The following is a 24,181-nucleotide window of genomic DNA, read 5'->3' on the forward strand; positions in this document are numbered from 1 at the left end:
TATGAAAGAAGAGGGTAGAGACACTGGAATGGAGTAAGAGACAACTGAGACCAATTTTTATCCTTTTACTGAGGAGGAAAAAAATATTTAATATTTTTGTTGTATAAGGAATAGCGCCTAAGGCAGGTACTTACACTCCTGACCTCAGCCCCACACACTCCTGTTTGAATAAAGCTATAGGACAGAGCAGAGTTGGAACTCAAAAGAAAGGGAGGGTAGAAGACACACAGACTGAAGGGAGCACGGGGATGCGGAAAGAATGACAGCCACACGCGTGCCCAACACTTTTTAGCCCCTGCAGCGGATCAGAATGACGCCAACCGAGTCTCTGCGGGTGCTGGTGACCCTGCCAGGAACGCAGGAGAAAATGTTCAGTACTGAGGGAGCGACGACAAAGACCCCAGGCCACGGCCAGGCGGTCCAGAGGGAAGAGAGGGGCCGCCGGATTTTGCCGCTCGTGTCACGCCAGCTAGAAAAACCCCACCTCGCTCTCCCGCTGCGGAGGCACACCCGCGTTCCACCCACTTCCTTACGGTTCCACACGGTCTATTCCTCCTCCCGGAGAGCTGAGGCCCTGGCTACGTACTCCACTCCAGGATAAGGCGGAGCAGTCCTACTTCTCTAGACTGCCTCTTTTTATAAAGATTGGATCGGGGGAAGTGAGAAAAGCGAGAACCGTAACTTTTAAAAATGAAGGTAGAACCCGGAGAAAATGTCACAGCTGCCGCCATGTAGCACCAGCAACCAATTCTTGCACTTTTCTTCCCTGTCTCGGTAATCCCCTCTCCAGAAGATTGACGTAATTGGAACAGCTCTTTCTTCCCTGTAAAGTCTGCTGCTACCAGGTTATAACCTGGACAGTGGAGAGCGTCTGCCTTCGGCTCGTGTGTGCGAGAGGGCCACCTTAGGTCTCCTTGAGGACGTTTATCTTGGCGCAGATCTTGAGGGCAGGGCCCAACTTGATGTTCATGGCACTCATGAGATGTTCCTCTTTAAGTAATAAAAGGGCCTGTCCATCAATCTCCTGGGAACGGAACTCCTCTGCAATCTCTTGGCAGCCTAGAAGGAAATGGGGGGAATACACATGAGAAACCACATGGGGGCACCCGAGGATACGAGGGAGAAACTAAAGATGAAAACGGGCGCCTGGGTGGCTCAGTCGGTTAAGCATCCGACTTGGGCTCAGGTCATGATCTCACGGTCCGTGGGTTCAAGCCCTGCTTCAGGTCCTGTGTCTCCCTCTCCCTCTGCCCCTCCCCTGCCCATGCTCTGTCTCTCTCCAAAATAAATAAACATTAAAAATTTTTTAAGTAAAAATTAAAAAAATAAATATGAAAACAAAAAGCCTCGGGGCCCCTGGCTGGCTGTCGGTTGAGCATCAGACTCGCGATTTCAGCTCAGGTCATGATCTCGCAGTTCGTGAGTTCAAGCCCCCCGTCTGACTCTGCATACACAGCATGGAAACTGCTTAGGATCCTCTCTCTCCCTCGCTGCCTGTCCACCACTTGCACGCTCTCTTTCTCTTTCTCTCCCAAAAATGAACATTTAAAAAAGCCGAGATAAAAGAAGAATGACAAAGTTGTCCAATCATAGAAATAACTTCATTCAAATAGCTTGAGCAACGAGGAAAAGGAAGGAGCAAGATCGACCTGTTTTCTTTAATAATAGCAAAAAACAAAGTTCGGAGCCTTTGTGGCAATTTTGCTTAAGGACCCATAATTCACACAAATGGCAAAACGGGTACAGTGATTTTGTTTTCTGGAGAAAACCATCCTTTTTCCAGAGTAGCTTATAAACAATCCTGCCTTGAAGAGTGTGGAGTTAACAATGGCCCCTTATTTCCTAGTCCCTTTAGTGGGAAAAAGTCTTCTATCCGTGACAGGTATCACAGTCACACACAAAAAATATACTTTATCCAAAAATTATCGGTAAGAAACATGAAGGTGAAAATCAAACACTGCAAGACTGCTGACACAGTTGAGGACAATCAACCCAGAAGGAAATTAAGAAACCAGGCTGTGGACAAGTAACTTGGGCAACGATCAAGAGTAGAGCCTTCATCATACCGTACTTCAGTCCCTACTGCTTAAGAGTCAGTCACATTCCCTGTCACGAAGGCCCACACTGGGTGACCTAAGGAAACTAAACCTATATGGGATCCGGGTTCTGCCAGATAGATCCTCAGTACCTTGTAGAGAAGCGATGAACTCATACACCTCTTCTACGCTCCAACGGCTCGGATTGCTGGACAGGAACACAGGGTTGATGCCATGTAATTCTGGCGTCGGTGGTACCGTATTGGGGGTCCCCAGGTCACGTTCTCCATGCCCAGTTCTCACAGATAAAGGCCCAGGAGATGTCGGAGAGAGTGCTTCATCGTAACTGGAATTATCCGAACCCCTGCTAGAGTCCTCTTGACCCTAAGGAGAGAATCCCAAAGCAGTGAGATCATGAATACGGGGTGTGAGGTGTCCCCCTGCCCCATTTGGGGTTTGAGCCAATAATTGGGCAGAGAGGAAAACCTAGCATCACCGCGAGTGAAAAAACAGCGCTTGGTTTGCAAATGCCCAGTCACTAGCCCACTCTCAAGTCGCTTTCAAGTATATGCTATCACTTCCTCGATTCTCCCTTCTTCCAACAATTTGGGTTTTCCCAAATGTAATGTCGAGATTAATGGATACGTGAACCAGTCATCAGGTGAAAGGAGACCAGAGGTCAGGATCTCTTGGAATTTCAAGTGATGCAATCAATGCAAAAATGAGTTCTGGTCTCCTGCTGTCTTTCACCTGGGCAAAGGAATGGCCCGGTAGGGGAGGACCAAGGAAAAAGGACCGCTTGAAAGGGAGCCGGCTCTGCACCGGCAGCTCACCCGGTGGCGCTTGCCCTGGATCTTGGCGCGGGCGATGTCAGAGGAGCTACGGCGGGGTCCACGCCGACGAACACGAGCATAGTTGGCTTCTTGGAACTCTTTCATTTTTTTCCTCTTCAGCCGGAACTGGTGACTACAGCTCACGTTATACCTACAGGTCAGGGCATGCACCGGACGTCAAAGGTGCTACAAAGACTACCCTGCTACCTTTCGCTAAACGTGAATCGGTGTCTTAAGAACCGACTCGGGGACGAACGGGCCAGCAGACAGGCAAGGAGACTCATTGAACGATCAGCTGTGAGATGATCCCAGGGAAGGAAGGGGGGGCGCCCTGTTAGACGGAGGAACGGGTGCAGAAGGTGAGGAAGGGGTGCCCGTGGTACCTCTTAGCGCAAGTCATGGAGCAGAACCTCTTGGAGCCGCGAAACTGCTCTGCGGGAGCATACTTCCCACAGTACTCACACTTCAGGAGATTCGCCTTCTTATCCAGCTCTGGAAAACAAGGCCTCGCTGGAGAGCGGTCACCGGTTCCGCTGCCGCTCAGACCGTCGTGCGGCCCACAGTTGACTAATCACTCTCAGGGTTTGCCCCCACAGAGCTACACGACCTAAGTCAGAATCCCTACAACCTGAAGTTCAGAATCCAAAACCATAAAGGTATGTCCCTCAGGAACGTCCCTGGGCTTCGGACTTAAGGCAGACGGTTTCCGTTTTCGATGACTAGCTTTGGCCTTTTTTTCCTTGTAATTTTTTTTTAACGTTTCTTTATTTATTTTGAGAAAGAGAGTGCGCTTAAGAGTGGGGGAGAAGCAGAGAGAGAGGAGAGGGAGAATCCCACGCGAGCTCCACGCCACCGGCGCAGAGCCCGATTCGGGGCTCGAACTCAGGAACCGTGTGATCAAGACCTGAGCCTAAACCAAGAGTCGGACGCTTAACCAACTGAGCCACCCAGGTGCCCCGAAGACAAACTTTATCCTAATTCATACTCTCAGATTTCAGATAAGACTGCATTAGCGAGCAGGACAGAGGAACTAATTACTAACTACAAAGATACAAGATCCCTCTCCCAACAACAGTTTACAAAAGCCGTGGGGGAAATGTAAACAGAGTCCTTAATGTACTTAATGTATAAAATCTAGACTAAGGAGAACTAGAGGTGCCTAGGTGACTCAGTCGGTTAAGCGTCCAACTTCAGCTCAGGTCACGACCTCACGGTTCCGGAGTTCGAGCCCAACATCGGGCTCCCTGCTATCAGTGCAGAGCCTGCTTCAGATCCTCTCTCTCCCTCTCTCTCTCGCTCTCTCTGCCCTTCCCCCACTCCACGCTCACGCTATGTCTCTCAAAAGTAAACATAAAAATTTTTTTTACAAAAAGTATCCTATTTTTTTTTTAATGTTTTTATTATTTATTTCTGAGAGACAGAGAGCAAGAGGCAGAGAGAGAGAGAGAGAGAGAGAGAGAGAGAGAGAGAGAACAAGCCGGGATGGGGCAGAGAGAGAGGGAAACACAGAATCTGAAGCAGCTCCAGGCTCTGAGCTGTAGGCACAGAGCCCCACACGGGGCTTGAGCTCGCAAACCATGAGCTCATGACCTGAGCCAAAGTCGGAGAAGTCTCCTCTTTGAGATCTTTTGAAAAATATATCCTTACAGTAAATAATTCAAGAGGTTAGCTGGAAAAAACTACCCTAATCCTCTGGAACTCCTCTTGTATGATTCTACACATTCTGGTATTTAATATAGTTGCTGTGTGTGAATGGACTTCACATAATTCCCACCTTAAATAATTACTATTTTACACTGAGTCAAACACATCTCCGTGAGCCTCCTTCCCCCAGATGGGTCTCTAAATTAATACTCACCAGCCGATGGGCTGTCCCCTCCCAAGGGGCCACCTGACTGATTCTCATTCAGCCCCGTCGGGAGGCCGGTCTGCAGCGGCTTCTCAGACTCTTTCAGTAACTGAGAACAACCCACCTGTGCCAGACAAAGTTTACAGGGAAGTCAGCCCGACTCCCTTCTGCTTCTCGATAGCTTTCCCCAGCGTTTCTCAGCCGTCTCTACCTGGTTCTCTGAGTTAACCCAACCCTGGTGCAGGGAAACCTGTTCAAGAGGACAATCAGGAGTGCCTAACTGGCTCTTCTCCCATAAGCCCCTGGGAGACAGGTTTCTACCTCGGCTGTCCTCTGCCTTCCAAAGTCGCAGAACACCGGCATTCTGGTCCTGGTTCTGCAAGGGCTGGCCACCTAGAAAAAGTCCCTTAACTTCTCCACCACACGTCTCTTCGTTCTCATACAACCCAGTTTGTGGAGCTAAACATGAACAGCTTTTTCCTTTTCTTCTCCTCTCCCAACATTGTCATTTTTTCTGGTCTACACATAATCTTCCCACTTCCCTTCCTTCTTTTCCTTCACAACTCACTATGCGCACAACAGAACTGGGCCATTCTCTAGTAATTAAACAGTTCTGAGACCGTTGATTTTAGCGGACTTTGGAAAGACAGTAATCAGACCACGTCTCCACTTGAAAGTCCCACCTTATGGCCCTGCCCTCACCGGGAAAGGCTCTGCTCCTTCCTGGATAACGAAGCCTTCAATGATGTGGGTGAGAATCTGGGGCTTCACGATGGCCTGTGGGGGTTTTGAGTCACCCATCTGTCTGGACACCATGGCTAGTGTAGGAGGGGGTGCTGACGGGGCAGGAGCCAAGGCTACTAGTTCACTGCTTGGAGTATTAGCATTCACACCGGTCACTGGTTCAGCTTTCTCTGGAAAACAAACACAGACTAAGGAGCAGACCGGGGATGACATAACTGGCCCATCTGTTCGCCAAGCCAGTGTGATCTTCCACAATGATACACGTTCACCTCTGAGCATTCACCCTGGTGTCCCTGTTTTTGGATCCACTCATTCATCCAAGTTCAGGCCCGTATTCCCGTATTCTCCTGAACCAGATTTATCTTTCGGCCCACTCCGAACATTTCTCTAATCTCTGCACTGCACAAGTCAGCTACTCACCTCCAAGACTGCTCTTCTCCTCCAGGGCCTTTGGGCTCTCTGCTGCTGGAGATGCCTTGGCAGGAAGCATTGAACCCAATGTGGAGACATCGTCTCTCTCCTCCTCAGATTCTGCCTTCCGTTTGACAGCCAACGTCTGGGGTTTGCTCTATCAAGTGAAGAACAGGAAAGAAATCAAGATATATGAGTGAAGGAGCATAAAGAACCTCCATTACTCCCATAATACCAGCAAAAATTTTCTCATTTCCAGATTCCCCAATTGGTATACTCCCCACGGTACACTAAGATTCCTGGTCATTCCCAAGAAGTGTATCTTCTACATCAGGACAAAAGAAAACGTCACATTTAGCCCTGACCTAGACCTCAGAACCCTGGATCCATTCTGGCCCGAGAACTACTGCTTTTCCAAAGATCCATTTAAGTGATCAAGGCTATCTTGATCTAACTTAGTAGAGATCCAAAAACCCAGAATGAATTCGGTAGCAAACTCAGGAGTATGAAGTACAGACTATTACATACATTAATGTCTCTCTCTTACAAAAGGAACGAATAAATACCAGTACCTTAACCTTCTATTAATGTCTCCCTTACAAAAGAAGCAAATACCAGTATGTTTTTCAGTTTTAGGGTTTGTAACAAATAAGGGTCACCGATGAAACAAGACGATGATTAACAGAGCAACTGATGCAGTAACTTATTCACACACGCGTGCTCACTCACTCACACGTATGAATTATGGATTTGTTATGGACTGAATGTTTGTGGTCTCCTCCTTCCCAATTCGTAAGTCCTAACCCCAGTGTGGCTGTATTGGGAGATGGAGCTTCCAATGAAGAAGTTAAGGTTAAATGATAAATATCAGTATCTTAACTTTTCCAACTTTTTTTTTTAAGAGAGAGAGAGAGAGAGGGAGTGCGAGTGGGGCCGGGGGGCAGAGTGAGGGAGGGAGAGGGTCCCAAGCAGGCTCCATGCTCAGTGCAGAGCCCGTCACGGGGCTCGATCCCACAACCCAAGGATTGTGACCCGAGCCGAAACAAGAGTCGGATGCTCAACCCACTGAGCCACCCAGGCTCCCTTCTTCTCTTCATTCCCCTCCTAAGTTAAGCTCTGTTTCCACTGAGCCCCAGGCCCACTGGAAGGTGACAGTGCCCTCAAAACCATCAGATGGCACTCACCGGCAGGTGCACGGACTGCATGTAGAAGGCGGCAGGTACCTGGGCTACGACAGGTGAGGAGGTGGTAGCCCCACCCTTTACCACGTGTGCCGTCCCCTGCACAGGAGCAAGGGTCATCCCGGAGGCCAAGGTGGGAGGGCACTCTTGCGGCGCGCCAGGAGCCTGCGACGAAGGTGGCGAGGAGGCCAAGTGGGCCTGACCAGGCTGCGCGGTGCTGGGCATCCCCCGGGAAGTAGGTACGGCGGCCGCCAGCTGTGCCAACCCCAGAGCCTGCGCCTGGGCTGTCCCCGGCTGCCGGGTGCCCACGACTTGCACGGGGATATGGGGTGGTGGTTGCTGGGTGGCTGCCATCTTCGCAGCCCCTAACTGAGGAGGCTTGATAGGTGCTCCCGGCGGCTTGGACTGGATGGGGATGGGCGGCTTGGGGGTCGGGTCGGGCGGGAGGGACAAGGGTGAAGACTGAAGCATGGGCTGAACCACCAGGGTCTGGGCTTGCTGCTGGGACTGGGAAGGCGGGACCTGCTGAGTAGGCGGGACCGGCGGTGGCTGAGGGGCAGTGAGAGTCGTGGCCGGCGGCGGGGGTGGCGGCGGCGGCGGGGGCGGCGGCGGCGGCTGCTGCTGTTGTTGCTGCTGCTGGGCCAACTGGAGGTGTGTGGCGGTGTGAAGGAGCTGGGACTGGCGGTGCTGGAACTGCTGCTGGTGGTGGATGGCGATCTGCTGCTGGATCACCACCTGTTTCTGCTGGAGGTGGATCTGCTGCTGCTGCTGGATCAGGGAGTGGGGCTGGATCTGCGTGTAGGTGGCTGCAGGAACCGCCCGAACGGGACGGAGGGGAGGAGCAGAAAATCACCCTCGTTACCGACGAAGAGTAAAACCACCCTTCCAAAGCGCGCTTGCTCTTGGTATCGCGCGGCGACTGCAAATCTAACCTGCGGCGGACCCGAGACAGCGCTTCGGTCACGCTCTTTCGTCTGAGGCAGACATTACCACCTCTGTCTAGGATGAAGGACCTCAAGGAAAGAACTCGAGAGCCCTCGGTAAGTTCTTGTATCCATCTAACTTTTATTCCCTTTGCTATGCTAAATCCTGCTAGTGGGACCCAGCAAAGGAGAATGGCTGGCCCATCTTCTGTGCGACTGGACTGGACTCCTCAAGGGTTGAGTCCCCGCTTTCTTCACTTTTTTTACATCCCTAGAGCCCAGCCCAGTGCCCGGCACATGAGAAAGACGTAATAGTCGCTGAAAGAACGGAGGTCCTCAGAGGTAAAGATTACCAACATTTTCCGGTGAATGCCTCGGTTTTCCAGACTCATCAGTTTAGGTCACCACCTGTGGGGGTCTTTAAGAGTCGCAGCTATAATCTCTGACTTTACCCAGTTTCCTCCCCTGCAAGTGGAGCTGACAATCCCACCCCCCCACCCCCATATTCTCCCAGATTGTCCAGAGAGCATATGTGAGACAAAAGCCCTTTAGAAACAGAAGCGCTATGGTACGTAAATACCTAGGTATTAGTAATACAGCCGATAATTAACTCCTGACTTTTTGTAAGTAAATCATCCCAACACAGCAACAACCAAAGTGCTAGAAACAAGGCAGGCAAACATAAACCTTACCAAGTAAGGTGCACACATCTAACTCTATCTAACCACAGTCTAAAAGCAAGTACAGGGGCACCCGGGTGGCTCAGTTAAGCATTCGACCCTTGATACCGGCTCAGATCGTGATCTCACTGTCATGAGATCGAACCCCACGTCGGGCAGAGCCTGCTTGGGAGTCTCTCTCCGCCCCTCCCCCACTCACATGCCCCTGCGGGCGCACTATCTCAAATATCTTTTAAAAAGTGAAAAAAAAAAAAAACTTAAAAAATAAAAGAAGTATAAACCATTTGGGGTTAATATTATTTATTCTTTTTTTACCCTTATCATTGATACAGATGATCACAAGGTGACTATATTAAACTGTGCTCTGCTTGCTAGTCCGAAGTGCTCCGCTCTACCCTGGCTGGTCCAACTAATCATCATTAAACAGTGAGAGGAGAAGTCATCCCTTAAGCTAAATCCTAAGCTCCACGAGGACAAGGCCTCTGTTTTTCAAAGATGCATCCCTGAAGCACCTGGGTGGCTCAGTCGGTTAAGCGTCCAACTCTTGATTTCGGTTTCAGGTCGTGATCTCACGGTTCGTAAATGAGCCCTAAGTCGGGCTCTGCGCTGCCAGCGCGGAGCCTGCTTGGGATCCTCTTTCTCCCCCTCTCTCTGCCCCTCCCCTGCTAGCGCTCTCGCTCTCTCTCTCAAAATAAATAAACTTAAAAAAAAAAAAGACACATCCCTAACACCTCCTACAACACAGGAGGCAATTCAGTAAGAACGGGGGAAATGAATGGGTAGGGTGGGTAAACTCAGGACCTAAGAAGGGAAGGAAGCAATTGTTTGTAAACTGATTGCTGCCTGGTGGAAAACAGGGCGCGATCTAGCTCTATTACCAGTCCCCCTCTCTCCCTGGACGAATATGATCGAGGCTGATGCGATTTTCTTTCCTTCCACTACTCCAGGACCAAGAGAAGCAGGAAAAAAGGCAAAGAAACGTACTCTGAAGATTTCAAACAAGTTCTGAGAGAATGATGCCGTTACGAGAGGTGACAAGCTTACCTGAGCTAATGAGGGTCTGGCTGGGAGCAGGTGTAGCTGTCCGTGTCAGGTTCATGCCCACGTTCTGCTGACCAGCCCCATCTGCTTCTGCCTTCTTGGCCGCTGCACTTTCTGCTTCCGTCTGGCTTCCCTGACTCACAGTCACTGTCTGGGCTGCAGGCAAGGGCTGCACCACTCCTGTGCCCTTCCTGGGACAGCTCCCACCACCACCCATTCCTGAGGAAGGCAACTGACCCAAGCCCCCAGGTGCCTGGCCACCTCCACCTGGACCCATGGACCCTGGGATGCTACTTCCGCTGCCTCCACCAGCTTGACTGAGGTTCAGGGACTGGCCTGAAGCCCCAGAGGATGCCTGAGCCACAGCTAGGGCCTGGCTAGAGGCCTGGGAGAGGCTAGACACAGGGGAGGCTCCAGGAGGAACGGCCTTCTGAGTAGAGCCTTGCATTTGGGGTCCTTGGGCTGAGGCCTGTTGGTTCCTCACTGCCAAATTCTGCACCTGAAAGATAAGAAGAAAGAGATATACTGAAAAGGGGGGGACAGGAGGGACTAAGGTCAAGATTTCTATGATGATTCAGTGGCAGTGAGGATGGCCACTGATATTCCCCAACCCCCCTCAAAACTCGTACCCCCCACCTTGTCAATTACATACACGAAAGTCCTTCCAGTCACTCAGGGAGGGACTCAAATCACATTTGATTTTCGGTTTCCTTCATCCACTATCAAACCCATCAGCAAGTTCACTCATTTATTCCTTCAAAATGTCTCAGATTTTCCCTTTGCTCTCCATTCATTCCTTCAACATCTACCAAATACCTACTATGCTTCAGGTACTACGTTGGATACTGGAAACGCAGGGACGAAAGACACACGATCCCTCCTCTTAATGAGTATTTTCCACCAGAAAAGACCAGAAAATCACCAATAGCCATAGGATACTATGCAGAGATATGCACAAACTGCCATGGGAACACAGAGAAGGAAGACTGAGTCAGACCAGGGAGATCAGGGAAGACTTCCTAAAAGTCTTTTGTTTGACCTGAGACTCGACAGGTAAGAGTGAAGGCGGAGGTTTGAAGATATAGGTAACAACATTTGGAAAACCATCAAGCCAAGAAAGAGCACAGCATTTCTGGAAATTATAAATATTTCGTTATGTGCGGGGGGAGTTAGAAGGAGTGACAAGAAATGAAGCTAGGAAGGTAGGCTCAGGCTGGCAAGGTAGAAAGGTACCAGATTATGAAGGGCTTGGTATATTAAAATTAGGAGAGTCTGAACTTCGGTTCGCAAAGTTGATCTGTCTCCTCCACTGTTCCATTTCTAGCACCTAGCACAGTGCCTGACATAGTAAGTACTCCAAAATATGAAGAGAGGAATGATGAGCACCTAACAGATTACAGGAAGCCACTGAAGAATATTAAGCAGAATACACAGACACAAATCTACAGTTGAAACCATTCTTTTAAATGGTGCCGACATAAGGCACCTGGGTGGCTCATTCGGTTGAGCGTCCGACTTCGGCTCAGGTCACAATCTCGCGGTTCATGGGGTAGAGCCCCGCGTCGGGCTCTGGGCGGACAGCTCAGAGCCTGGAGCCTGCTTCGGATTCTGCGTCTCCCTCTCTCTCTGCCCCTCCCCCGCTTGTGTTCTGTCTCTCTGTCTCTCAAAACTGAATAAACGTAAAAACAAAATTTAAAAATAAAAAAATAAATGGTGCTGACAGAAGTGTAAGTCAACACAAACACTTTGGAAAACAGTTTGGCATCATATCCTGTAGTTGAATGTTCTTCAACTCCTGAAACCAGTATTACACTATATGTTAAAACTAACCAGAATTTAAGTAAAAATTGGGAAGAAAATAAATAAATAAAAAATCAAGTTGAACATTCACACAGCCCCTAATCCAGGAATTCCGCAGGAGAAACTTGCTGATGTCTAAGAATGTTCACAGCAGCACTCTTCGCAGGTAACAAAAGCCTGGACACAACCCAAGTGACCGTTATCAGAAGAGAAGATGAATGAACTGTCGTATATGCACACAATGGAATACTACATAGAAATCAATATTAATAAAACACAACAGCATGCAACAGTATGGACAGATCTGGACAAGTATTCCCCCAAAATTATATACAACCCAAAGACTTTCTAAATTTAATTACAAAGTAAATATATATATATGATATATATATATCTCAAATATATATGTATATTATATATCTGATATATATATAAAAATATATATTTATATATATAATATATATATTTTATATATATATATATATATATATATATATATATATATATATATATATATCAGATATGGTATCTGGAATTTGCTTCTAAATAATCCACAGGTGGAGGGAAGGGGCCTGGCTAGAATGGCCATGTGTTGACAAATGTTGCAGCTGGTTGGTAGGTACATAGGGCTCCATGTTTTTTACTATTTTTCCCGAAGTGTGAAATTTTCCATAATAACAAGTACTTCTGAGAAATGTAAGCACAATAAAACTATTAAGAAAAGGGACACAGGGAAGGATGGACCTAGGAATCAGAACGATTGTGACCATGGGTAGGGGCAGGCAGTGGGTGGAACTGGGGATTGCTTATTACATCATGAAAACATACTGAGAAAATACATAAAAGTGGACCATGAATGGACCATTGCTGACAGGATATCATGAACCAAGGATTGTGATTTATCAAATCTGATACACCAGGAGTACAATTTAAAATAATGTTAGTAACAACACATATTTTCTTATTTAAAAAACTTATTCTGGGGCACCTGGGTGGCTCAGTAGGTTAAACGACTGACTCTTGATCTCAGCTCAGGTCATGATCTCACAGTTCATGAGTTCAAGCCCCGCACTGGGCTCTGTGCTGATGGCACGGAGCCTGCTTGGGATTCTGTTTCTCCTTCTATCTGCCCCTCACCTATTTGTGCAAAATAAATAAATCTCAAAATAAATAAACTTAAAAAAAAAAAAAAAAACTCATTCTGGGGGCACCTGGGTGGTTCAGTCGGTTAAGCATCCTACTCTTTGATTTCAGCTCAGGTCATGATCTCAGCGTCATGAGATAGAGTCCCACGTCAAGCTCCATGCTGTGCAAGGAGCCTGCTTAAGATTCTCTCTCCCTCTCTCCCTCTGCCCCTCCCCCACGCACATGCATGCGCTCTCTCTCTCTCAAAAAAAAAACCTTATTCTGATAGTAATACGGAAGATGCTTAGAGGTAGATAAGGCTGAAGTCAAGAGACCAATTAGAAAATTAGTACAGTAATTCAGGTAAAAAATAATAAGAACCTGAGTTCAGGCAAGCAGTAAAGAAGTGATAGATTTTAAGAGATTTAGAAGAATCATCAGGATTGGGCGCTGGGGCACTTAATATGATCTGGCAATTCTACAGTTTTTTTCTAACCAGCTTTCTCCATAACGGTTGCTTAAAACCGTCCTAGTCTGGGGCGCCTGGGTGGCGCAGTTGGTTAAGCGGCTGACTTCAGCTCAGGTCATGATCTCGCGGTCCGGGAGTTCGAGCCCCACGTTGGGCTCTGTGCTGACAGCTCACAGCCTGGAGCCTGCTTCGGATTCTGTGTCCCCCTCTCTCTCTCTCTCTCTCTCTGCTCCTCCCCTGCTTGTGCTCTCTCTCTCTGTCTCTCAAAAATAAATAAATGTTGGAAAAAAAAATTCAAAAATAAGTAAATAAATAATAAATAAATAAAACTGTCCTAGTCTCCCTATACACCTCAGAACCACTTGCTCGTCCCCCTCTTCCTCATCACCCCTGCAGAGACAATAAAACCATTACGAGCACCCTCCATGAGCTCCATCACCAAACCTATACGTCCCGCTCATAAACACCCACCACTTCCTTTTTCCCTGCTCTCCCTTCCTCCCTCCTATCAAATCCCACAGTCAGGGCCCCACCCCTCATCCTTCTCAAGGAGATTAGTCTATCAATTCCTTCCAGTCTCTTCAACCTTTCCACTAACGGTTGCCTCCCATCACAACCGAACCCCACTGTCCCAACCCCGGCTTCATCTTCCTTTCCTGTTATTGCCAACCCGGTAGTAACTGTTCACATGCGCTGTGCATGTTCTCACTATCCAGCCATCCCTCAAGTCATACTACTTTGACTTCCACCCCCCACCAACTCCACTGAAATGGTTCTCGATCCCTATTAGTGATTCTATCTTTCTTGCCCTCTCTACTGCATTTGCCAGAGGACTTCTCACCACTTCTTCCAACATTGTGCTCCCGTCTTAATGACACTACACAATCCAAATGTTCTTATTTCTCTGCCACTCTCTCCTATTCCCCTTTGCCAGTCCATCACCCTCTACTCGACCGTGACCTGCTCCACTTTCTAAGGCACTGTCCTAACCCTCAGGGCTCCATCTTTGAACGCTTTTCTCTTGTCAACCCATACCTTTCCCCAAGCAATCCCAAATGTTCTATGTGCCTACTACTCCTGAACGTTTATCTCCAACTCACAGACCTCCCCTCCAAGCTCCAGCACCAGATATATAAAACTGCTGACCTCCTCGTGACCCAGTGACTCACAAACACATCCAAAGTCGGCATATCCAAAAGGGTGAACTTCACCCTCAATCCCCTTCTCCAACATTCTTCATCCCCTAAGTAGCACGAGCAGCCACCTCACTGCAGTGTCAGACCTCATCTCTGGCATTCCCTCAACTCCCCCATCCACGGAATCAGTTTTCCGTTTTCAAAGATCTTCCAAGTTTTTCTCCAATCTGTTCGTTTCTGTCCCTCTCCCTTGTTACTGCCCAATCCAAGCACCACCTTTCCCCCCGACTGTTCTAATGCTGTTGTTCTCCTTACATTCACACCGACACCACTTCCGTCTATTCTCCAGCGAGGAGCCAACGTAATCTCGAAACACACAAATGAACAAACCTCGAATCGCTCCACGTCACTTCCAAACTTCAAATCCTTCCACAGCGTCCTCTCGCCCTTCGCAGAAAGCCAAAAACCCCAAACACTGTCCCCACCATCTTTTTTAATTCCTCCCATGTATAAAGCTCCTTCCCTCCTCTTTGGATTTAAAGGGTCTTTGGACATGAGGTGTCCCATGTCTTCACCACTCTCCTTCCAGGTAGATACCTCCCTCAAGGGTGGCTTTCTTGCTTTCCACCCCAATCCCAAGGCTAAATTAGGTCTCTTCCTGTGTTTGCGGAGCACTCCGTGCTTTTCTCATGAATCAATTATTTATTAAACCATCCAGGTGATTCTTTGTTTATAATGTCTGGTGCTTCAGTGATTTGCGATCCCTAACAGTCCAATGTTCATGATCTTCTTGGGCATACAAGGCAGGGGATATCTGATACATAGTAATGACAGCCAACAGTCTCAACACTCACCGCGTCCAGGCACTGCTCGAGCACTTACACCGACAACTCATTTAAACCCTCAACACAACCTGAGGTAGGTATTTAACAACAGCTATTTTATGGAAGAAACTGGCAAAAATGTATTAGGTCATTTGCCTGGGTCACACAGTAAGTCATGGACTTGCATTCTGACCCAAATATCAGATTCACGTCTTCAACCACTACTCTGTCCCCCCACATACTGACACTCAAATATCTGATGAATAAATAGACGGATAAATGAAAGAACTGGATACGAAGTCACAACCTCAGCCTCGGAACCCCCTGCTGTTACCATAGTCTAAAACAAAGGTCTTACCCTAGTGACTAAATGACTCCCAAGAATCTCTTCCTAGGTTCCTTTTTTTTTAATTTTTTTTTTTTTTTTAATGTTTACTTATTTTTGAGACAGAGAGAGACAGACCATGAATGGGGGAGGGTCAGAGAGAGAGGGAGACACAGAATCCAAAGCAGGCTCCAGGCTCCACGCTGTCAGCACAGAGCCCAACGTGGGGCTCGAACTCACGGACCGTAAGATCCTGACCTGAGCCGAAGTCGGACGTTTAACCGACTGAGCCACCCAGGCGCCCCTCTTCCTAGGTTCCTTAATTTCTCTTTCTTCTCCAGGTACATGTTCCTAGAAAATTCTTTCCAAAATACTGTCCTTATCCTATTAATCTGCTGTTCAACAGCCAGCCATGACCCCTGCTACCTATGAAGGTACTTTTCAGACTTCTCCCTGCCATTGACCCTTTCTGCCATCAGGTCTGTTGTCTCCACTTTATCCACTCATCCCCAACTCAGGCACATACAGGAGTTATGCCTTTACACACCCTGTTCTCTCTCAGTTTTCTTCTTGCTCTGAATCAAATCCTATCCATCCTTTAAGAATCTACTCAGGTATCCCCAGAGTCCCCGAGAAGGAATGCGGCCAACTCTTCTCTAAACTCATGTGTCCCTCCAAGTTAGTACCATCTACTTCGTACTTCTTTGTTCTCTAAGATCTTTGAAGACTTGACTTGTATTGCTTTCCAATCTTCCAAAGTCTCTAGTATATTTCTGAGCACATCAGTAGAAAGAGCTCAAGCTCACTATTTACTTGCTGACAAACTAAGAGAAAGAAAAAAGTGATTGTGAGATCCCAGTGGGTATTCCATCCATAAGAAGCAAAAGCTTCATGCTCGAAATAAATATACGTATTTTGGGGATAAGGCACGGGGAGCAAGGGTGAGGAAGACTTTACTGGGCACACAGCGAGTAGAAACACACTGCCAAAAGTGGGCAGCTACCGTAACTCATGAAGAGAAGGAATCAAACGTTCTTTCAGCAACTCAGCCAGGCTGGCTTCACATCTAGCTAACTGCAGGATTCCCTTATCTTGAAGAGAATACTGCAAAGAAAGAGAATTAAGACTTCCTGAATAAAACTGAGCCACAGAGGGCTAAAAGAATGTAAGGAAATCTACCCTGGGATGAGAACAGGCTTCCCAGATCCACAGGGCTGTTTTCAGTCAAATCTACTTCCCTTCCTAACTCGAGTAACTCATCGGCTATAAGGGATTCAAGTTCTATAGAAACTAAGAAAAGGGGAAGAAAAAAGAATCCTGAGAAGTAGCAATGGGGTAGCAGGGCAGGCCCTGGTCTGCGGTCGTTCCCTTCATCCTCCCCAGTGCCCATCCCCAGGTCAAGTGGTTGCCACTGACCTGATCTGCATCTGCATGGACTCCCGGAGACTGAGCCGATGGCACCTCCTGCTGGACTGCAGCCACCGCCCCGTTAGGCATCAGGATGAGCTGGGAGGCTAGAGGCACATTCCGGCCCAGGGTCCGGTTTACCTGCAATAGGTTTCCCAGCTGTGGCTGGCAAGGAGAGGAGGAAGAGGAAGAGCAAAGGAAAGAGAACAAGAGGGAAAGAAGACAGAAGAAACGGAAGGGAAGGACCACAAGACAAAATAAACAGAAGATACGAAACTGCTAAGCCCTGCCCCTTTCCACACCAACCCAGGAGACCCTTATTCTCCATATGCGATGAGTCATCCAGAAGGAAACCTAGAACGTACATAAAACTACAGATTGATATCAAAGAGTCAAACATCAAAGACGTTGAGACAATGAGGATTTCAGAACAAGTATTTATGTATATAGCAGGTAGACAGGCTAAGAAATAACACTTAGTTTGTGTACTTGAGCCACAGGTTTAACGAACGGACTATACGTGACGCTCCTTGAGTCAAATGTTAAGGCGAACATCTAACTTAGGATCTCGATGTAATCTGCAGGCTACCCGTGGATACTGAGCATCAATTCTACACATAAGTAAGGCCTAGGAGGCAGATCAGTGTGTCTTAACATATCGGGGTAACCGTAGTTAAGTAAAATAGCTTTCACTCAAGTCTTTGTTTGCCAGGGCCACTCACAGTTATGCCCCGGAACGATGGTGGTCGTGTTGGTGGCTTACCCGTAGATACATCTGGGCCTGAGACTGGTTGAGAGGTGGGGAGGTGGTGTTCCCCAGTAGCACAGATTGGGTCAAAGTGGTAGCACTGGGAGAGCTCACACTCTGCGATCGGCTGATGAGCTGGGCGGCCGACGTGGTGGCCAGATTGATCTGCGTGGTACAGAGAGGAACCAGGCTAAGGCTTTGGGAGGGGGTCAAAGGAAACATACACCATGGACAAATTCAGAGTGACACAGTCAAGAGCAGAATATCTCATTTTCAGAACGGGGGGGGGGGGGGGGAATGAATAACACCTTCCCATCCATAACCGTCATCCCAGCTACTGTAGGGTATTACCGAAGTAAAGAAACCAGTCCCTACCCACTGGCATTAACGGCTGGGAGGGGAAAGGAACAAGAATGGAGCAGACTTCACGTCTCAGGAAAGGGTCCAGAGATCGGTCCCTTCCCTTTGTTATCTCCTCTTCTCCCCCCGGGGATTTTCTTCCTCCTCTCTTAGACCTCCTCGTTAAGGGTCCTATATAGATTCAAGTCAGTTATTTCCCTTTTACTGACATTCTCTACGTCAGAGCGATGAATACTATTAATGGCTCAATAAGCACTCCCCACTGGCTGCCCAAAGCTGTTTACCCCAGAGACAAAGACCCAGGACAGGGTGCCACTTGGTGGGAGGAGGCAGTACTCACTGAGGCCTGGGTGGTGGTAGTCTGCTGCTGTGTAGTGCTGTTTGGGGAGCTGGCCTGCCGACTGGCAGCGATCGTGGCCTGTTAGAGGGGAAAGGAAACAAGAAAGAGCAGAGACAACGAAGGAGAAGACTCGGAATCTTCTAAGCGCCAGCGCAAAATGGAATCGAGACTTCGGGTAAGAACCCAGAGACTACCACAGAGCAAGGAAGAGTATATTCGCTATCCCAATAACGCTGGCATTACCACATCCGCTAGCCTAATAACTCCCACGTAACTCCCCCCGGTGTGTGGGGGGGGGGGGAGATCCGGTAATCTGTCCTCCTCCTCCTCCTCCTCCCACTTTCTCTTAGGCGGAAGAACCTGTGATCAGATCGTATCAAGAGTCACTCGCAGGTCTGGTCCGCGGCTGTCCCACACAAATATAATGCGAGCCACATATATAATTTTCTAGGACACATGCTTTTCGAAAAGCGAAAAGATACAAAATAAGCTTTGATTTTACTTAAGCCACTATCTCTCATTTCAACGTATAACCAAGAGAAACAAACCACTCAGACAGTTTACTTTTTTTTTTTTCCACGCGAAGACCTTGCGATCCATAATGTTACCATTTGGACTAGTCCTGTTGTCAAGGGCTCACTAGCTACACACGGCTGGTGGCCGCCATACGGGACAGCGCAGTTCGAGAACACAGCCATTCTATCTCCCAGCTCCTACTGCAACCCCAGAGACTGAGATCCCTTCGTCCTCCTCCCGGAGGGCAGGAGGCAGAAAAGACACTGTTGCCACCCGGACTTAGTGGAGGAGGCGGTACGCCCCTACCCACCTGGAGTGCCTACCCCCTCCCTCTTGGGCCAGCCGGCTGCTGACCTCTCACCTGCTGGACGGCGGCCAGGCTATGCAGCTGGGCATTGCTGAGCTGCTGCTGGAGCATGAACTGGTGGAAATACTGAGCCGCGTTGGGCTGACGCTGCAGGGCCTGCAGAGCCTAAGAGGAAAAAGAGAGGATCAACCCAACCCACTCAGAAAAGAATCCCTTGGAACTCCTATTCTATGCAAATGACTGCGATCCTCGGAAAGGGAGGTTTAAGGAGGAGAGAAACAAAAGAAGAGGGGGAGTGTGGCGAAATCAACAACCATCGGAGTTGCCCCTTTTTACAGGAGAACTAGGAAGTTCACAGTCTTCAAAAAATAGAGAAGCGATTCTGTCATGCTCTAGTCTTGTAGGTAAAGACAAGCAAAGCAGTGTAACTCACATGAACTCTTAATTCCCAGAATGGAATGTGGAAAAGCATGTGATGTAGTAAGGAAAAGAGCGAGGGCTGGACAAGTTGAAAACAATTAAGAGGCATCAGGCTGGCTCAGTAGGTATAGAGCATGCAACTCTTGGTCTCAGGGTTGCGAGTTCAAGCCCCAGATTGGGGCGTGGAGCTTATTGAAACAAATAAGTAAACAAAGAGGCACCTGGGTGGCTCAGTGGGCTGAACATCTGACTCTTGGTTTCGGCTCAGGTCACGATCTCACGGTTCGTGAGATGCAGCCCTGCGTCGGGCTCTGCACGGGCAGCGCAGAGCCTGCTTGGGATTCCCTCCCTCCCTCTCTCTCTCTCTCTGCCCCTCCCCAGTTCTCTCCCACCCTCTCTCTCTCAAAATAAATAAATAAATAAATAAATAAATAAATAAATAAATAAATAAATAAAACAAAAATAAGAAGAAAAACTAAAGAGAACAAAATAAAGAGACCATACGCTAGGGCTACAATAACGGTGAGAGAGCCCCAAGCAGTTGAAAATGATGAAAAAGAGAGCAAACGGGGGCTTGTGAAAGATTCTATTAGTACAATTTTCCAACAGCTGGCATTATAAGGATGTTACTGGTAATGCAGTTTTAGTATTGACTTTGGGATATTACCGTATTCTTATTCTTTAATAATTAGAACTATTCTTATGATGTGCATAGTTATTCTAGCAACCAAGCTCTTTTACGTAAAATGCCCCGTTCCCAGGCAGAGTTTTTTTTTAATGTGGAATTCTACTATTTATCAAAAAATAAAACTCTGAGTCTCAAACTTCCATTACTCAGGGTGATTGACAAGAAAGACCAAATATTAAAAACCTGACAATCCACAAAGAGAAGTGGGTAGTCAGAATCTAGCTACATGAACTGAGTGATATACAAATCCATGGTTTAAAGACTGAATTTCATTCTCTGGTTGCTTGGTCAAACTGTTATAAACCCCTAAGATTCTCAGGGCTGGAAGGGGCATTAGTCGTCACCTAATCCAACTGCCCCGGTTTGCTGAAAAGGAGCTAAGAGCAATTCTCCCCCAGCACCCGTGCCTACCCCAAGCCCAGACTCACAGATCACAGCCCCTCCGAGTTGAGCCTCACCTGCACTGCTTGCCGTTCATACAGCGACATCTGAGCTATCTGGGGCCGAGAGCTGCCCCCAGAGCTGGAGCTCCCATTGGTGGAGTTAGAGTTCTGCTCGCTCTCCGTCTCCATGATACTGGCCCAGGGTCCCCAAAGCCGGCGCTCTAACTCAAGACCTAGAAGAAAGTAGCGAAGGATTAAAATTTACACCGGATCTCACGCTATTATTTCTTGTTATTATTCAAGCTATCGAAGACTCTTCCTCTTCTTTCCAGTAGCCATGATTCCTTGGGTTTTTGAGAATTACCAAATCTACAACATACACAACCATATGTTCCCCACACCATCGTTTGAAGCTACGCGATGTCTCAAAAGAAACCTTTACATAGTCCCTTGGGACTGTCACTAACTAGCAAATGGCTAGAATTCAAGACTCCTAAGGCTAAGGCTACCTTACATTCCCGCAAGCCACTTAACAGTTATCTCCTTTTTGCCTGGATCCTCAACGTCATTATCAGCATCATCTTAACAATGGTCACCAGGCACTGAGAAGCCGCCAGGTGCCTCCTCTCACTGACTAGCTCTTCATCTCCATTATTTTTCACAGAGCTTTAAGGTAAACAGGATTATCCCCATATTATCACTGCAGAAAGGAGGTTTTCTGAGGTTAAAGTTGTGCTAGGAAGTATCAGGTCTTTTACATGAACACATGCTACCTCCTCAAACAAAAAAATCTGTGCTTAAGGCAGTGTCATTGGGTTTGATATTTATTGTCCTCATTTTATGGAGGAGGGGCTTGAGATACAGATATGTTAAATGCATCATGGAAGGTCAGAAAACTGGAAGGCAGAGGGGCCCTTGGCTGGCTCACTCAGAAGACCATGCAGACTCTTGAGTCATGAGTCAAGCCATGAGTTCGGAGCTTAAGGATGGGTGCAGAGATTACTTAAATAAATAAAACTCGAAACAAACAAACCAGCAGGTAGAACTGGGCTACAGCCCAAATAGCTTCCTGGTTCCGGCTCAGGCTACTATTAATCACACACTGGGCATGTCACTTTCCCTGCTTATACCTCAGTTTCCCCATTTGTAGAAAAATCTTCACAGTTGAATGTACTGTATCATTTTCACAAATGGACTCCCACGTATTAAACAGATTAAATACACAGCAATGAAAATCTTCAAGAAAGTAAGATTCAACTTTTTGGTGCACTTAATTAAGCAGTCAGAATTTACGCTGCGGGGGCGGGGGGGGGGGGAGGTCTACGATAAAATTTGCAAACAGACATGAAAACAGTGCTAAGAACCAAGCAACGAGACAGGAGATGAGAAATAAGAAATAGGCCTCCAAACAGCACTAAATGACCATATGGCTTTTTTTGGTTCATTCTTATTTTTTTTCTCTCTCTCTCTTTTGTTAAGCCTGGACACTATATTCTCTACCTCTGAGGCAGGGGGCCACTAGAAATGTTAGGTCAGCAAAGCACTATTTGGTTTAGGAATGTAAACATCAAACCAGAATTTCTGCTAAGGCCTGTCAACAGTTTTATTAAAATGGACTGATCATAATGATTACATCCAAAACAAAACAAGGTAGACAAAATCTAACCGTTTGGCCCCGGAAACAGAGTTAGGGAGATCTCTCAGTATTCCATTCGGGGCATCATCTGATCGCATCATCATCCCCCAAGTACTCTACCCATCTCTGTAGGTGTGGCAAATGTCACTGCAAACATGGATATAACCCACGAAGTACACAGGGGAAACCCTATCAGCCTCAACTCCGGTTACCTTCTCCCACATCTTTCGCCAAAATATCAAAGCACTCAACAGATACAGACCCATGAATCCTCATTATCAGCATGTGAAGAAAAAAAAAGTGGGTAAGGATTAGAGGCAGCATGGCAGAGTTGTATATAGAGATCAATGATGGACTTAGTTCACTGGACTCAGAGACAGGAGTCCCCTTTACTAGCTGGAGGATACATTAATTCCTACATTCATAGGGGGAAGTGCTAATAAACTGCAGGATCCTAAAATGGAAGTCGGAGTAATATTTTTTTTCAGAGTGTGAGAGGAAAATAGAGATGGAAAGGGACCAGCTTAGGGAATAAAATCAGGAGAAACTGACATCAAGAGTAGGATTCCTGGATCTCAGCCACGTAAATCTGTTCATCTGTGATCAATGTTGGGACTGCAAAATTAAGTAGAGAAAATGAAAACAACCAAAAGTTTGGGAAGCACAGTGAATTTACATTTTCAGAATCATGCCAGAAGAGAAACAGCAAGAAGCTAATCCACGGAGGTCCCCACAATAGCTCAACTGTGGTCACCCTGAACCGTAGTAGTTGGGTGTGTATGGACTGGATTGGGTTGGGTTGGTTTAGGACGGACCTCTGGCAGGGAGCTAGAAAAGGATAGTGAAGTGGACCGGATCCTGGGCCCATTGAGCCAAGAGTTGGAGGGAATAAATTTCCCTAAACATAAAACTCCGTCTTGTAGAAAGTACCGGGCATAGGAAGGGCGGCAGGAGAAGGGGGTAGTTGGGAGAAGGCTGTGCCAAAGAAATGGAAGTGATCTGAAGAACAGGGATAATAAGTAAGCGCCCACGGGTGCTCGCTGTATACAGAACCCTGATGAAAATGAGGTTCCAAAGAGGAATCAAAGACACCGAGGGAAGGGGGCAGATAGAGCGGTGCCAGGCGTGAACTGACCCAAGTGAGCTGGGAGATGTGCTTACTGATAGCAGGGAGCCAAGCAGGAGGAGGACAGACAGAAGTCAAGGAACTGGGAGACCGAGGCACCAAGTGGACCATCCAAAGCAGGGAGATTACTAGACAGCAGGCTTGGATGGGAGAACCAAAGTCAGAGAAGGAAAAAATGAATGAGAAAATGAGCAGTCAGAAGCAACTAGGGTGACGGACACACGGCGTGAAGCGCAGCGCAATGAATAGCAAGAAGACTTGGACAGACAGAGCCGAAGGACCGCAGAGCTCAGCGCTAGAGGTAGGCAGGGAAAGAAACTGGGGGAGGTACCTGGGGCGTTACACAGACGGAGGTGGCTGAAGAAACATCCCCGCGCAGCCAAGCCCCCAGAGGTCCTGCCCCTCCCCAGCCCGCGGCCGCCCGGTTACCTTCGCACCCGGCTCCGCACCGAAGTGCTCCCGGGGGGCGTCCACCTCATGTGCCGGGGTCCCCAGTCGCCGGGCCGGGCGGGGGGCTCGCTCGGCCTCCGCGGCGGGCTCCCCTCGCCTCCTCCCCTTCCTGGAGGGGCGGGGGCGCCGAGGGCGGGGTGGGAGGTGCCCGGCGCGGCCGCGGCTCCCCGCCCCTCCCGCCGCTCCGGGTGCGGGCCCGGCCGCGGCTCTGCCAGGCCTCCGGGGCTCGCTCCGGGCCTGTCACTTCCTGCCGGGCCGAGAGGGTGGGGGCTGCAGGCCGGGGGCTGCGGGCCGGGCTGGAGGAGGGGGCTGGCGGGGAGGTGCTTCCGGGGCAGCCGGACCCCTCCCCCGTCCCTCCCCTCCCCTCGGCGCCCTCCTCCCACCCCTCCTCCCTCCCGCGCGTCCCTCGTTTCCTGCCGGCGC

General features: G+C 48.4%; 1 protein-coding gene across 4 annotated transcripts; it reads right to left on the reverse strand.

Annotated features, from left to right (window-relative positions):
• Positions 1 to 49: 49 nt before the first annotated feature.
• PHC1 (polyhomeotic homolog 1) lies at positions 50 to 23,924 on the reverse strand. 4 transcript variants are annotated; one of them, XM_058743756.1, is made up of 16 exons: positions 23,738 to 23,924; positions 20,622 to 20,779; positions 19,110 to 19,220; positions 18,233 to 18,310; positions 17,548 to 17,697; positions 16,794 to 16,949; positions 9,936 to 10,197; positions 9,702 to 9,854; positions 7,058 to 7,860; positions 5,883 to 6,030; positions 5,421 to 5,632; positions 4,728 to 4,842; positions 3,253 to 3,361; positions 2,870 to 3,020; positions 2,189 to 2,420; positions 50 to 1,059 (listed from the first exon to the last, which is right to left on the reverse strand). In XM_058743756.1, exons 2-16 carry the CDS (start codon positions 20,733 to 20,735, stop codon positions 905 to 907), a joined length of 2,949 nt encoding a protein of 982 aa, XP_058599739.1. In that variant the 5' UTR covers positions 20,736 to 20,779; positions 23,738 to 23,924; the 3' UTR covers positions 50 to 904. The 4 variants fall into 4 exon arrangements, with proteins under 4 accessions (XP_058599739.1, XP_058599738.1, XP_058599737.1 ...); XM_058743755.1 differs by having other exon boundaries at positions 9,702 to 10,197; positions 16,794 to 16,925; positions 23,738 to 23,921; XM_058743754.1 differs by having other exon boundaries at positions 9,702 to 10,197; positions 23,738 to 23,921.
• Positions 23,925 to 24,181: the final 257 nt, after the last annotated feature.

The sequence above is a fragment of the Neofelis nebulosa genome, chromosome 8 (genome assembly GCF_028018385.1).
Source record: "Neofelis nebulosa isolate mNeoNeb1 chromosome 8, mNeoNeb1.pri, whole genome shotgun sequence".
Taxonomy (NCBI): domain Eukaryota; kingdom Metazoa; phylum Chordata; class Mammalia; order Carnivora; family Felidae; genus Neofelis; species Neofelis nebulosa.